We start from the raw sequence: 14730 nt of genomic DNA on the forward strand, positions 1-14730 counted from the left end.
ACTAGGAGTATTGAGATGAGGCCTAGGGTTAGTAGTATGGATGAGTTGTAGTGGAATCACATGATTAATCCTGAGGTTGTGAGTAGGGCGGCAGCTGCCCCGAAGATTGGTCAAGGGCTTGGGTCAACTATGTGGTATGAGTGTGCTTGGTGTGCCATTAGATGTTTTCTTGTAAGTATAGGCTTAGAAGGAGCACGAAGACGTAGGCCTGGATTATGGCTACTGCTACTTCTAGGATGGTTAGGAGTAGTAGGATGATTATTGTTAGGATGGATACTGCAGGAAGGGTGGGTATTAATGCAATGGAGGCTGTAGAGATGAGTTGGATGAGTAAGTGTCCTGCTGTAAGGTTGGCTGTAAGGCGGACTCCGAGGGCTAGGGGGCGGATTAGTAGGCTGGTTGTTTCGATCAGGATTAGTGCGGGGATTAGGGGTGTAGGGGTACCTTCGGGTAATAGGTGGGCTAAAGAGGCTGATGGTTGGTTTCGTAGGCCTGTTAGTAGTGTGGCGAGCCATAGTGGGAAGGCTAGGGCTATGTTCATAGATAGTTGGGTGGTTGGGGTGAATGTATATGGAAGGAGGCCTAGAAGGTTGATTGTAAGAAGTATGATTATTAGGGATGTAAATATTATGGCTCATTTGTGGCCATTTTTGTTGAGTGGGACTATTAGTTGTTTTGTGATTAGGTGAAGGAGTCATGTTTGGATAGTAGAAAGGCGGTTGTTGATTCATCGGTTGTTTGGGGACGGGAATAGTAGGGCTGGGAAGAGTAGGGATAGTAGGATTAAGGGGATGCCGAATAGATTGGGGCTGGAAAATTGGTCAAAGAAGCTTAGGTTCATGGTCAGGATCATGGTGTGGGTTTGGTAGTGAGGGAGGTCTTATTTGATGGGGGGTTGGTTGTGGTGAAGGCTCGTAGTTTTGGTTGGATGAGGAGTGCTAGGGTTAATCAGGTTATAATTATGATTGAAAATCATGGTGCGGGGTTAAGCTGTGGCATATCATTAAGGAGGGGGAAGTCCCTCTTTGGCTAGCTTAAAAGGCTAGTGCTGTTGCATAGCTTCTTAATGATTAGGATGATGATAGAAGGGACGATCAGGCCTCGAAATGTGGGAGTGGGGTTGATTCTACTACAATGGGTATGTAGCTGTGATTAGCCCCGCAAATTTCTGAGCATTAGAAATCTCATTTAGGAATCCTCATTAGGAATCTCATCCGGAGATCTGTCTTGAGGCGGGATAGTTGCGAGTGGCAGGGAGTGTGGGAGGATATGGGCAGGTTTCTAGAGCAGTGGTCACCTCCAGTGTTTTGGACATTCACCCCTGAACAACTGCAAAATCCTAAAAAGCTGGCAGAATGCTTGAAAAAAAGGTGTCATGACTCTGGCAGTTCCAAAGTGACACAAATCACTGTAGCGTGCTGGGGTCTGGCTTGTGCCTATCGAGCTGCAATTGATGCTACTAGCAACCTAGCTCCAGCTCCTGTAGCCGTTCCAGCTGCAGCTCCTGCAGCCACTCCAGCTGCAGCTCCTGCAGCCGCTCCAGCTGCAGCTCCTGCAGCCGCTCCAGCTCCAGCTCCTGTAGCCGTTCCAGCTCCAGCTCCTGCAGCCGCTCCAGCTCCTGCAGCCGCTCCAGCTCCTGCAGCCGCTCCAGTTCCAGATCCTGCAGCTACTCCAGCTCCAGCTCCTGCAGCCGTTCCAGTTCCAGCTCCTGCAGCCGCTCCAGCTCCTGCAGCCGCTCCAGTTCCAGCTCCTGCAGCTACTCCAGCTCCAGCTCCTGCAGCCGCTCCAGCTCCTGCAGCCGTTCCAGTTCCAGCTCCTGCAGCCGCTCCAGCTCCTGCAGCCGTTCCGGCTCCTGCAGCCGCTCCAGCTCCAGCTCCTGCAGCCGCTCCAGCCCCTGCAGCCACTCCAGCTCCAGCTCCTGCAGCCGCTCCAGCTCCAGCTCCTGCAGCCGTTCCGGCTCCTGCAGCCGCTCCAGCTCCAGCCCCTGCAGCCGCTCCAGCTCCAGCCCCTGCAGCCGCTCCAGCTCCTGCAGCTGCCCCAGCTCGTGCAGCTGCTCCCACTCCTGTGGCTGGGTCAGAGAAACGAGCTGTAGCAGTGCAAGTTGACCCCGCAGAGGGTATTCCAACCCCTGTGGCAGACCCTGCGTCTGGGTCAGAGAAACGAGCTGTAGCAGTGCAAGTTGACCCCGCAGAGGGTATTCCAACCCCTGTGGCAGACCCTGCGTCTGGGTCAGAGAAACGAGCTGTAGCAGTGCAAGTTGACCCCGCAGAGGGTATTCCAACCCCTGTGGCAGACCCTGTGGCTGGGTCAGAGAAACGAGCTGTAGCAGTGCAAGTTGCCCCTGTAGACAAGGTGAAAAAATGGTATAGAGGCTCAGGTCGTTTAAAACGCAGACAGTCTTCTGCTAAGTCTGGGCGTAGTGAAGACGAGGCTGGGCCATCAAAGGTGCAGGAGACTGAAGATGAGGATGAGGATGGCGAAAAATCAACAGTAACTACCCGGACTCCATACCAGCCATCAAAGGTGCAGGAGACTGAAGATGAGGATGAGGATGTCGGAAAATCAACAGTAACTACCCGGACTCTACACCGGCCATCAAAGGTGCAGAAGACTGAAGATGAGGATGAGGATGTCGAAAAATCAACAGTAATTACCCGGACTCTATACCAGCGTGAGCTACGAGATGTGCGAAAAGATTTTGGTCGCTGTATAGGCGAGCAGCTTGTCACCTGGCTGCTCCGGTGCTGGGACACGGGAGCCAATTATGTGGAATTGGAGGGCAAGGAAGCCAGGCGGCTGGGATCCCTTGCTAGGGACGCATGCATTGACAAAGCAATTGGAGATGGAGCACAATCTCGCAGCCTCTGGAGGCGTCTCCTGTCAGCTGTGAAGGAAAGGTATCCCTTCAAGGAAGAACTTGTATGTTTACCAAGCAAATGGACCACCATGGAGAAGGGAATTCAGTACCTGAGGGAATTGTCCGTACGGGAAGTAATTTATAAGGACCTAGACGACGCACAAACATCCGCAGATCCAGATGCAGTCCGGTGTACACTACCCATGTGGCGGAAGTTTGTACAGAGTGCCCCATCATCATATGCCAGCTCATTGGCAATGCTAGCCTGGAAAACGGAGGAGAATCCCACAGTGAATGAAGTGACTAAAATACTCCGGCAGTACGAAGGAAATCTCTCCTCTTCCCTAAAGGCCTGTGTCTCAGCTGTGGAGAAACTCTCTGAAGAGGTCCACCAACTTAAAGAGAATTTATCTTCCCCTCCACCTGAACGAACCAGTGTCCACCAGCTAAAAGAGAATGCTTTAGAGAAACTTTCTGAAAAGATCCACCAACTTGAAGAAAGATTATCTTCCCCTTCACCTGAACGAACCAGTGTCCACCAGCTAAAAGAGAATGCTTTGGAGAAACTTTCTGAAAAGATCCACCAACTTGAAGAAAGATTATCTTCCCCTTCACCTGAACGAACCAGTGTCCACCAGCTAAAAGAGAATGCTTTGGAGAAACTTTCTGAAAAGATCCACCAACTTGAAGAAAGATTATCTTCCCCTTCACCTGAACGAACCAGTGTCCACCAGCTAAAAGAGAATACCTTGGAGAAACTTTCTGAAGAGATCCACCAACTTAAAGAGAGTTTATTTTCCTCCCCACCTGTACAAACCAGTGTCTCAGCTATTAGGGGTAAACGTTCATCTATGCAAGGAAGACAATATGGTGGGCACACACACCGCGCCACCCTGTGGTTTTACCTACGTGACCATGGAGAGGACATGAGAAAATGGGATGGAAAATCTACTGTGACCCTAGAGGCACGGGTACGTGAATTGCAAAGGAAAACAATTGGGAAAAAGGAGTTCTCTGAAAGGTTTGCTGCTCCAACTTCCAGCAGGCAGTCCTTTAAACACAGAAATGAAGATTCTGACCAGGACTAGAGGGGCCCTGCCTCCAGCCAGGGGGAGGAAAGGGACAATCGAGTTTATTGGACTGTGTGGATTCGATGGCCTGGCACGTCAGACGCACAGAAGTATAAGGCTTTGGTAGACACCGGTGCACAATGTACTCTAATGCCATCAAGCTATAAAGGGCCAGAGCCCATCTGTATTTATGGTGTGACGGGGGGATCCCAGCAGTTAACTGTATTGGAGGCTGAAGTGAGTCTAACCGGTAATGAGTGGCAAAAGCACCGTATTGTGACTGGCCCAGATGCTCCGTGCATCCTTGGCATAGACTATCTTAGAAGAGGATATTTCAAGGACCCAAAAGGGTTCCGCTGGGCTTTTGGCATAGCTGCTTTGGAGACAGAGGACATTAAACAGTTGTCTACCTTGCCTGGTCTCTCAGAGGACCCTTCTGTTGTGGGGTTGCTGAGGGTTGAAGAACAGCAAGTGCCGATCGCTACCACAACTGTGCACTGGCGGCAATATCGCACCAACCGAGACTCCCTGAGTCCCATCCATAAGCTAATTCGTCAACTGGAGAGCCAAGGAGTGATCAGCAAGACTCATTCACCTTTTAATAGTCCCATATGGCCAGTGCGAAAGTCTAATGGTGAGTGGAGACTAACAGTGGACTATCGTGGCCTGAACGAAGTCACGCCACCACTGAGTGCTGCAGTGCCGGACATGCTAGAACTCCAGTATGAACTGGAATCAAAGGCAGCCAAGTGGTATGCCACAATCGATATCGCTAATGCATTTTTCTCCATCCCTCTAGCAGCAGAGTGCAGGCCACAGTTCGCTTTCACTTGGAGGGGAGTCCAATATACTTGGAATCGGCTGCCCCAGGGGTGGAAACACAGCCCTACCATTTGCCATGGACTGATCCAGTCTGCGCTGGAGCAGGGGGAAGCTCCTGAACACCTGCAGTACATCGATGACATCATTGTGTGGGGTGACACTGCAGAAGAAGTTTTCGAGAAAGGGAAGAAAATAGTCCAAATCCTTCTGAAGGCCGGTTTTGCCATAAAACAGAATAAAGTTAAAGGACCTGCACGAGAGATCCAGTTTTTAGGAATAAAATGGCAAGATGGACGCCGTCAAATCCCAATGGATGTGATCAACAAGATAACAGCTATGTCTCCACCAACTAGCAAAAAAGAAACACAAACTTTCCTAGGTGTCGTGGGGTTTTGGAGAATGCATATTCCAAATTACAGTCTGATTGTAAACCCGCTCTACCAAGTAACCCGTAAGAAGAATGCTTTTGAATGGGGCCCTGAGCAACGACAAGCCTTTGAACAAATTAAGCAGGAAATAGTTCATGCAGTAGCCCTCGGGCCAGTCCGAACAGGACCAGATGTAAAGAATGTGCTCTACACCGCAGCCGGAGAGAATGGTCCCACCTGGAGCCTCTGGCAGAAAGAACCTGGGGAAACTCGAGGTCGACCCCTGGGGTTTTGGAGTCGGGGATACAGAGGATCTGAAGCCCGCTATACTCCAACTGAAAAGGAGATATTGGCAGCATATGAAGGAGTTCGATCTGCTTCGGAAGTGGTCGGTACTGAAGCGCAGCTCCTCCTGGCACCCCGACTGCCGGTACTAGGCTGGATGTTCAAAGGAAGGGTCCCCTCTACGCATCATGCAACTGATGCTACATGGAGCAAGTGGGTTGCACTGATTACTCAGCGGGCTCGAATAGGAAACCCCAGTCGCCCAGGAATCTTGGAGGTGATTATGGACTGGCCAGAAGGCAAATACTTTGGGATATCACCAGAGGAGGAGGTGGTTCGTGCTGAAGAAGCCCCCCTGTACAACAAGCTACCAGAAAATGAGAAGAAATATGCCTTGTTCACTGACGGGTCCTGTCGTATTGTGGGAAAGCATCGGAGATGGAAAGCTGCTGTATGGAGTCCTACACGACGAGTTGCAGAAGCTGCTGAGGGAGAAGGTGAATCGAGTCAGTTTGCAGAAGTAAAAGCCATTCAGCTGGCTTTAGATATTGCTGAACGAGAAAAGTGGCCAGTTCTCTATCTCTATACTGATTCATGGATGGTAGCAAATGCCCTGTGGGGGTGGTTACAGCAATGGAAGCAGAACAACTGGCAGCGCAGGGGCAAGCCCATCTGGGCTGCGGCATTGTGGCAAGATATTGCTGCCCGGGTAGAGAACCTGGTTGTAAAGGTACGCCATGTAGATGCTCATGTGCCCAAGAATCGGGCTACTGAAGAACACCAAAACAACCAGCAGGTGGATCAGGCTGCTAAGATTGAAGTGGCTCAGGTGGACCTGGACTGGCAACATAAAGGTGAATTATTTATAGCCCGATGGGCCCATGACACCTCAGGCCATCAAGGTAGAGATGCAACCTACAGATGGGCTCGTGATCGAGGGGTGGACCTGACCATGGACACTACAGCACAGGTTATTCATGACTGTGAAACATGTGCTGCAATCAAGCAAGCCAAACGGTCAAAACCTCTTTGGTATGGAGGACGATGGCTGAAATATAAATATGGAGAGGCCTGGCAGATTGATTACATCACACTCCCTCAAACCCGCAACGGCAAGCGCCACGTACTTACAATGGTGGAAGCAACCACCGGATGGCTGGAAACATATCCTGTGCCCCATGCCACCGCCCGGAACACTATCCTGGGCCTTGAAAAGCAAGTCTTATGGCGACATGGCACCCCAGAGAGAATTGAGTCAGACAACGGGACTCATTTCCGAAACAACCTTATAGACACTTGGGCCAAAGAACATGGTATTGAGTGGGTGTATCACATCCCCTATCATGCACCAGCCTCTGGAAAAGTTGAACGATACAATGGACTGTTGAAGACTACACTGAAAGCAATGGGTGCTGGGACATTCAAAAATTGGGATACACATTTGGCAAAGGCCACCTGGTTAGTCAATACCAGGGGATCTGCCAACCGAGCTGGACCTGCCCAATCAAACCTGTTACGCACTGTAGAAGGGGATAAAGTTCCTGTAGTGCACGTAAGAAACATGCTGGGTAAAACAGTCTGGGCTACTCCTGCCTCAGGAAAAGGCAAACCCATTCGTGGAATTGCTTTTGCTCAGGGACCTGGATGCACTTGGTGGGTAATGCAAAAGAATGGGGAGGTCCGGTGTGTACCTCAAGGGGATTTGATACTGGGTGAGAATAGCCCATGAGTTGAATTGTAGTATGTTAATTATTATATAATAATGTATGTCATCACTACCATGATTGCTATATATCATAGATGAAAATGGTGATTAATTAGAATGTATTGGACAGAGTGTAACCTGAGCATGACATAAATGGTATGGAATAAGGGGTGGATATCTGTCCTGGTTCCAGTTAGGACAGAGTTAAGTAGCTCATAGTAGCTGGTAGGGTGCTATGTTTTGGATTAGGATGAGAAGAGCGCTGATAACATGCTGATGTTTTAATTGTTGCAGAGCAGTGTTTACACCAGGCCAAGGACTTTTCGGCTTCTTGCTCTGTCCTGCCAGCGAGCAGGCTGGGGGTGCAGCAGGAGCTGGGAGGGGACAGACCCAGGACAGCTGACCCAAACTGGCCAAAGGGGTATTCCATACCATCTGACGTCATGCTAAACAATATATAGGGGTGGCTGGCCGGGGTGGGGGGGCCGGCTGCTCGGGAATAGGCTGGGCATCGGTCAGCGGGTGGTGAGCAATTGCATTGTGCATCACTTGTTTTCTTACACATTATTATTGTTAATACTATTACCATTATCACTATTATTATTATTATTGTTATTATTATTTTCCTGTCTTAATAAACTGTCTTTATCTCAACTCACAGGCTTCACTTTCCCGTTTCTCTCCCCCATCCCAGAGAGGGAGGGGGGAGGGTGAGCGAACGGCTGTGTGGTGTTTAGCTGCCAGCCGGGTTAAACCACAACAGATTCCAAGACGCCTCATCACCCATCATAGAAGAACTCGTTGAATTCCACGACCACGCCCTAATCGTTGCCCTAGCTATCTGCAGCCTAGTTCTCTACCTTTTAGCCCACATACTAACAGAAAAACTCTCGTCCAATGCTGTAGACGCCCAAGAAGTAGAGCTGATCTGGACAATCCTACCTGCTATCGTCCTGGTACTCCTCGCCCTCCCATCCCTACAAATCCTCTACATAATGGACAAAATCGATGAACCAGACCTCACCCTAAAAGCCATCGGCCACCAATGATACTGAAGCTACGAATACACAGACTTCAAAGACCTATCATTCGACTCCTACATAGTGCCCACCCCAGACTTACCCAACGGCCACTTCCGACTGCTAGAAGTTGACCACCGCGTAGTTATCCCAATAGAATCCCCCATCCGCGTGATCATTACTGCAGGAGACGTACTCCACTCCTGAGCAGTCCCAACGCTCGGAGTTAAAACAGACGCAATCCCAGGCCGACTAAACCAAACTTCATTCATTACCACCCGGCCTGGGATTTTTTACGGACAATGCTCAGAAATTTGCGGGGCTAATCACAGCTACATACCCATTGTAGTAGAATCAACCCCACTCCCACATTTCGAGGCCTGATCGTCCCTTCTATCATCATCCTAATCATTAAGAAGCTATGCAACAGCACTAGCCTTTTAAGCTAGCCAAAGAGGGACTTCCCCCTCCTTAATGATATGCCACAGCTTAACCCCGCACCATGATTTTCAATCATAATTATAACCTGATTAACCCTAGCACTCCTCATCCAACCAAAACTACTAGCCTTCACCACAACCAACCCCCCATCAAATAAGACCTCCCTCACTACCAAACCCACACCATGATCCTGACCATGAACCTAAGCTTCTTTGACCAATTTTCCAGCCCCAATCTATTCGGCATCCCCTTAATCCTACTATCCCTACTCTTCCCAGCCCTACTATTCCCGTCCCCAAACAACCGATGAATCAACAACCGCCTTTCTACTATCCAAACATGACTCCTTCACCTAATCACAAAACAACTAATAGTCCCACTCAACAAAAATGGCCACAAATGAGCCATAATATTTACATCCCTAATAATCATACTTCTTACAATCAACCTTCTAGGCCTCCTTCCATATACATTCACCCCAACCACCCAACTATCTATGAACATAGCCCTAGCCTTCCCACTATGGCTCGCCACACTACTAACAGGCCTACGAAACCAACCATCAGCCTCTTTAGCCCACCTATTACCCGAAGGTACCCCTACACCCCTAATCCCCGCACTAATCCTGATCGAAACAACCAGCCTACTAATCCGCCCCCTAGCCCTCGGAGTCCGCCTTACAGCCAACCTTACAGCAGGACACTTACTCATCCAACTCATCTCTACAGCCTCCATTGCATTAATACCCACCCTTCCTGCAGTATCCATCCTAACAATAATCATCCTACTACTCCTAACCATCCTAGAAGTAGCAGTAGCCATAATCCAGGCCTACGTCTTCGTGCTCCTTCTAAGCCTATACTTACAAGAAAACATCTAATGGCACACCAAGCACACTCATACCACATAGTTGACCCAAGCCCTTGACCAATCTTCGGGGCAGCTGCCGCCCTACTCACAACCTCAGGATTAATCATGTGATTCCACTACAACTCATCCATACTACTAACCCTAGGCCTCATCTCAATACTCCTAGTAATACTCCAATGATGACGAGACATTGTACGAGAAAGCACCTTCCAAGGCCATCACACTCCCACAGTCCAAAAAGGCCTACGATACGGCATAATCCTTTTCATCACATCCGAAGCATTCTTCTTCTTAGGGTTCTTCTGAGCGTTCTTCCACTCGAGCCTGGCCCCAACCCCAGAACTAGGAGGCCAATGACCCCCAACAGGAATTAAACCACTCAACCCGATAGAAGTCCCCCTACTAAACACAGCCATCCTACTAGCCTCAGGCGTTACCGTAACGTGAGCCCATCACAGCATCACAGAAGGAAACCGAAAACACGCCATCCACGCCCTAACCCTAACGATCCTCATGGGATTCTACTTCACAGCCCTACAAGCAATAGAATACCACGAAGCCCCATTCTCAATCGCCGATAGCGTCTACGGATCTACCTTCTTCGTTGCCACTGGATTCCACGGACTCCACGTAATCATCGGATCCTCCTTCCTGACCGTCTGCCTCTTCCGACTGATCAAGTTCCACTTTACATCAGACCACCACTTCGGATTCGAGGCAGCAGCCTGATACTGACACTTCGTAGACATCATCTGACTATTCCTCTACATAACCATCTACTGATGAGGATCTTGCTCTTCTAGTATATTAATTACAATTGACTTCCAATCTCTAGAATCTGGTATAAACCCAGAGGAGAGCAATGAACGCACTCATGTTCATATTCGCCCTATCATCAATCCTAAGCGCCGCCCTAACCGCATTAAACTTCTGACTCGCCCAAATAAACCCCGACTCAGAGAAACTCTCACCGTACGAATGTGGATTCGACCCACTTGGATCTGCTCGATTACCATTCTCAGTCCGATTCTTCCTCAGTAGCCATCCTGTTCGTCCTATTCGACCTAGAAATCGCCCTCCTACTCCCCCTGCCATGAGCCGTCCAACTCCAATCCCCCCTAATGACCCTCACCTGAACTGTAGTGATCCTCCTTCTCCTAACACTCGGACTGGCCTACGAGTGAATTCAAGGGGGCCTAGAATGAGCAGAATAACAGAAAGTTAGTCTAACCAAAAAGATAGCTGGTTTCGACCCAGCAGATTACAGCCAACCCTGTAACTTTCTTATGTCGCCCCTACATTTAAGCTTCTACTCAGCCTTCATTTTCAGCGGACTAGGGCTAGCCTTCCACCGAACCCACCTAGTATCCGCCCTACTATGCCTTGAAAGCATAATATTATCGATATTCGTAGGCCTATCAATATGATCCATCGAAAACCAAGTCTCCTCATTCACCATGGTACCAATTCTCATGCTAACCTTCTCAGCGTGTGAGGCGGGCACAGGCCTGGCCATCCTAGTAGCCTCCACCCGCACACATGGCTCCGACCATCTACACAACCTAAACCTCCTGCAATGCTAAAAATCATCCTACCCACAATCATACTTCTTCCAACAGCCCTGCTGTCTCCACCAAAATTTCTATGGACTAACACCACCTTATACAGCCTCCTAATCGCTGCCCTAAGCCTACAGTGATTAATCCCAACCTACTACCCCTACAAATTTTTATCCAACTGAACAGGAATTGACCAAATCTCATCCCCCCTCCTAGTACTATCCTGCTGACTACTCCCACTCATAATCATAGCAAGCCAAAACCACCTGCAACAAGAACCCCTACAACGCAAACGAATCTTTATCTCAACCTTAGTCGCAGTCCAGCCATTCATCCTACTAGCCTTTTCCACCACAGAACTAGCACTATTTTACATCTCATTTGAAGCAACCCTCATTCCCACCCTAATCTTAATCACCCGATGGGGGAACCAACCAGAACGCCTAAGCGCTGGCATCTACCTGCTATTCTACACGCCAGTAAGCTCTCTACCCCTGCTAATCACAATCATACACCTATACGTGAAAATTGGCACCCTGCACCTGCCAACCCTACAACTAACCCACCCAACCCTATCCACCTCATGGACAGGAATACTATCAGGTCTAGCACTGCTCATAGCATTCATAGTAAAAGCCCCACTATACGGCCTACACCTCTGACTGCCAAAAGCCCACGTAGAAGCACCCATCGCAGGCTCAATACTCCTCGCCGCCCTACTACTAAAGCTAGGAGGATACGGAATTATACGAGTCACTCTATTTATGGGCCCACTGTCCAACCTCCTGCACTACCCCTTCCTAACCCTGGCCCTATGAGGCGCCCTAATGACTAGCTCAATCTGCCTACGACAGACAGACCTAAAATCACTAATCGCTTATTCATCCGTTAGCCACATAGGCCTAGTTATCGCCGCAGGAATAATCCAAACCCACTGATCATTCTCAGGGGCAATGATCCTAATAATTTCCCATGGACTAACTTCCTCCATACTATTCTGCCTAGCCAACACAAACTATGAACGTACGCACAGCCGAATTCTACTACTCACACGAGGCCTACAACCTCTCCTACCACTCATAGCTACCTGATGATTGCTGGCCAATCTAACAAACATAGCCTTACCCCCAACAACAAACCTCATAGCAGAGCTAACCATTATAATCACCTTATTCAACTGATCTGCCTTCACGATCATCCTAACAGGAATCGCAACCCTACTAACCGCCTCCTACACCTTATTCATACTACTAATGACCCAACGAGGCTCAATCCCCTCCCACATCACATCTATGCAAAACTCAACCACGCGAGAACACCTGCTCATAACACTCCACATTATCCCAATATTCCTCCTAATCCTCAAACCCGAACTGATCTCCGGAATCCCCTCATGCAAGTATAGTTTAAACCAAACATTAGACTGTGATTCTAAGAATAGAAGTTCAAACCTTCTTACCTGCCGAGGGGAGGGTTTAACCAACAAGAGCTGCTAACTCTTACATCTGAGCCTAAAACCTCAGCCCCCTTACTTTTAAAGGATAACAGCAATCCACTGGTCTTAGGAACCACCCATCTTGGTGCAAATCCAAGTAAAAATAGTGAACCCCACACTACTAATCAACTCCCTCACACTACTCACGCTGACAATCCTCCTAACCCCAATCATCCTGCCATTTCTATTTAAAAACTTTAAAAACACCCCACAAGCCACCACCCGCGCTGTTAAAACCGCATTCCTAATTAGCCTAGCCCCTACAACCGCATTCATCTACTCGGGAGTAGAATCTGTCACCTGCCACTGGGAGTGAAAATTCATTATAAACTTTAAAATCCCCCTGAGCCTAAAAATAGACCAATACTCAATAACATTTCTTCCAATCGCCCTATTTGTAACATGATCAATCCTACAATTCGCCATATGATACATGGCCTCAGAGCCATACGTAACAAAATTTTTCACCTACCTACTGACATTCCTAGTCGCCATACTCCTCCTAACAACCGCAAACAACATATTCCTCCTATTCGTAGGCTGGGAAGGAGTACGAATCATGTCCTTCCTTCTCATCGGCTGATGACAAGGCCGAGCAGATGCCAACACCGCCGCCCTACGAGCCGTAATCTACAACCGAATCGGAGACGTCGGACTGATCCTGAGCATAGCATGACTAGCTTCAACATTCAACACCTGAGAGATCCAACAAGCCGTACACCCCCACCAAACCCCAATCCTCCCCCTCATAGGATTAATCCTCGCAGCCGCAGGAAAATCCGCCCAATTTGGACTCCACCCATGACTGCCCGCAGCAATAGAAGGCCCCACCCCAGTATCAGCCCTACTGCACTCCAGTACCATAGTAGTAGCCGGAATCTTCCTGCTCATCCGCATGCACCCCCTGCTAGCCACCAACCAGACAGCCCTAACTGCCTGCCTATGCCTAGGTGCTCTATCAACCCTATTCGCTGCCACATGCGCCCTAACCCAAAATGACATCAAAAAAATCATTGCTTTCTCAACATCCAGCCAACTAGGACTAATAATAGTCACTATCGGACTAAACCTCCCACAACTAGCCTTCCTACACATCTCAACCCATGCCTTCTTTAAAGCCATACTATTCCTATGCTCAGGGTCTATCATCCACAACCTAAACGGAGAACAAGATATCCGAAAGATAGGAGGCCTACAGAAAATACTCCCAGTCACTACTTCCTGCCTAACCATCGGAAACCTGGCGCTGATAGGAACCCCATTCCTAGCCGGATTCTACTCAAAAGACCTCATCATCGAAAGCTTAAACACATCATACCTAAATACTTGAGCCCTACTCCTAACCCTTATAGCCACAGCATTCACCGCAACCTACAGCATCCGCATAACCATCCTAGTCCAAGCTGGACAAACCCGAATCCCCCCAATAGTATCAATAAACGAAAACAACCCACTAATCACCGCCCCCCTAACCCGACTCGCCCTAGGCAGCATTACAGCAGGAATAATCATTACCTCTTTCATCACACCAACCAAAACCCCCCCAATAACCATACCCCTTATCACCAAAACTGCTGCCATCCTCATAACAATCCTAGGAATCATCCTAGCCCTAGAACTATCGAACATAACACACACCCTCACTCACCCCAAACCAAACCCCCTCATAAACTTCTCCTCTGCATTAGGGTACTTCAACCCCCTAGTACACCGATTCTTCTCCAAAAACCTACTAGAAAAGGGACAAAACATTGCCCTACACTTGATCGACCTCTCCTGACTCAAAAAAATAGGGCCAGAGGGCCTTGCTGAACTACAAGTAGCCGCAAGCAAAGCCGCAACCTCAATACACACAGGGCTAATTAAGGCCTACCTAGGATCCTTCGCCCTCTCCATCCTGGTAATAATCCTAATAACACACAGACTCACTAATGGCCCCTAACATCCGCAAATCCCATCCCCTACTAAAAATAATCAACAACTCCCTAATCGACCTACCCGCCCCCTCCAACATCTCTGCCTGATGAAACTTCGGCTCCCTTCTAGCCATCTGCTTAGCCACACAAATCCTAACAGGCCTGCTACTAGCCATACACTACACCGCAGACACTTCACTCGCCTTCTCCTCAGTAGCTCACACATGCCGAGACGTCCAGTACGGATGGCTCATCCGCAACCTCCACGCCAACGGTGCTTCGCTCTTCTTTATCTGCATCTACTTACACATCGGACGAGGCCT

The 14730-nt window shown here is 49.0% G+C and overlaps 1 protein-coding gene across 1 annotated transcript; it reads left to right on the top strand.

Moving 5' to 3' along the window:
- The first annotated feature begins 5376 nt into the window (after positions 1-5376).
- LOC310888272 (uncharacterized protein) lies at positions 5377-12391 on the top strand. The gene is made up of 2 exons (XM_083814858.1): positions 5377-7055; positions 7769-12391. Exons 1-2 carry the CDS (start codon positions 5560-5562, stop codon positions 7842-7844), a joined length of 1572 nt encoding a protein of 523 aa, XP_083670984.1. The 5' UTR covers positions 5377-5559; the 3' UTR covers positions 7845-12391.
- Positions 12392-14730: the final 2339 nt, after the last annotated feature.

The sequence above is a fragment of the Anser anser genome (assembly GCF_964211835.1).
Source record: "Anser anser genome assembly, chromosome: 32".
NCBI classification, from domain to species: Eukaryota; Metazoa; Chordata; class Aves; order Anseriformes; family Anatidae; genus Anser; species Anser anser.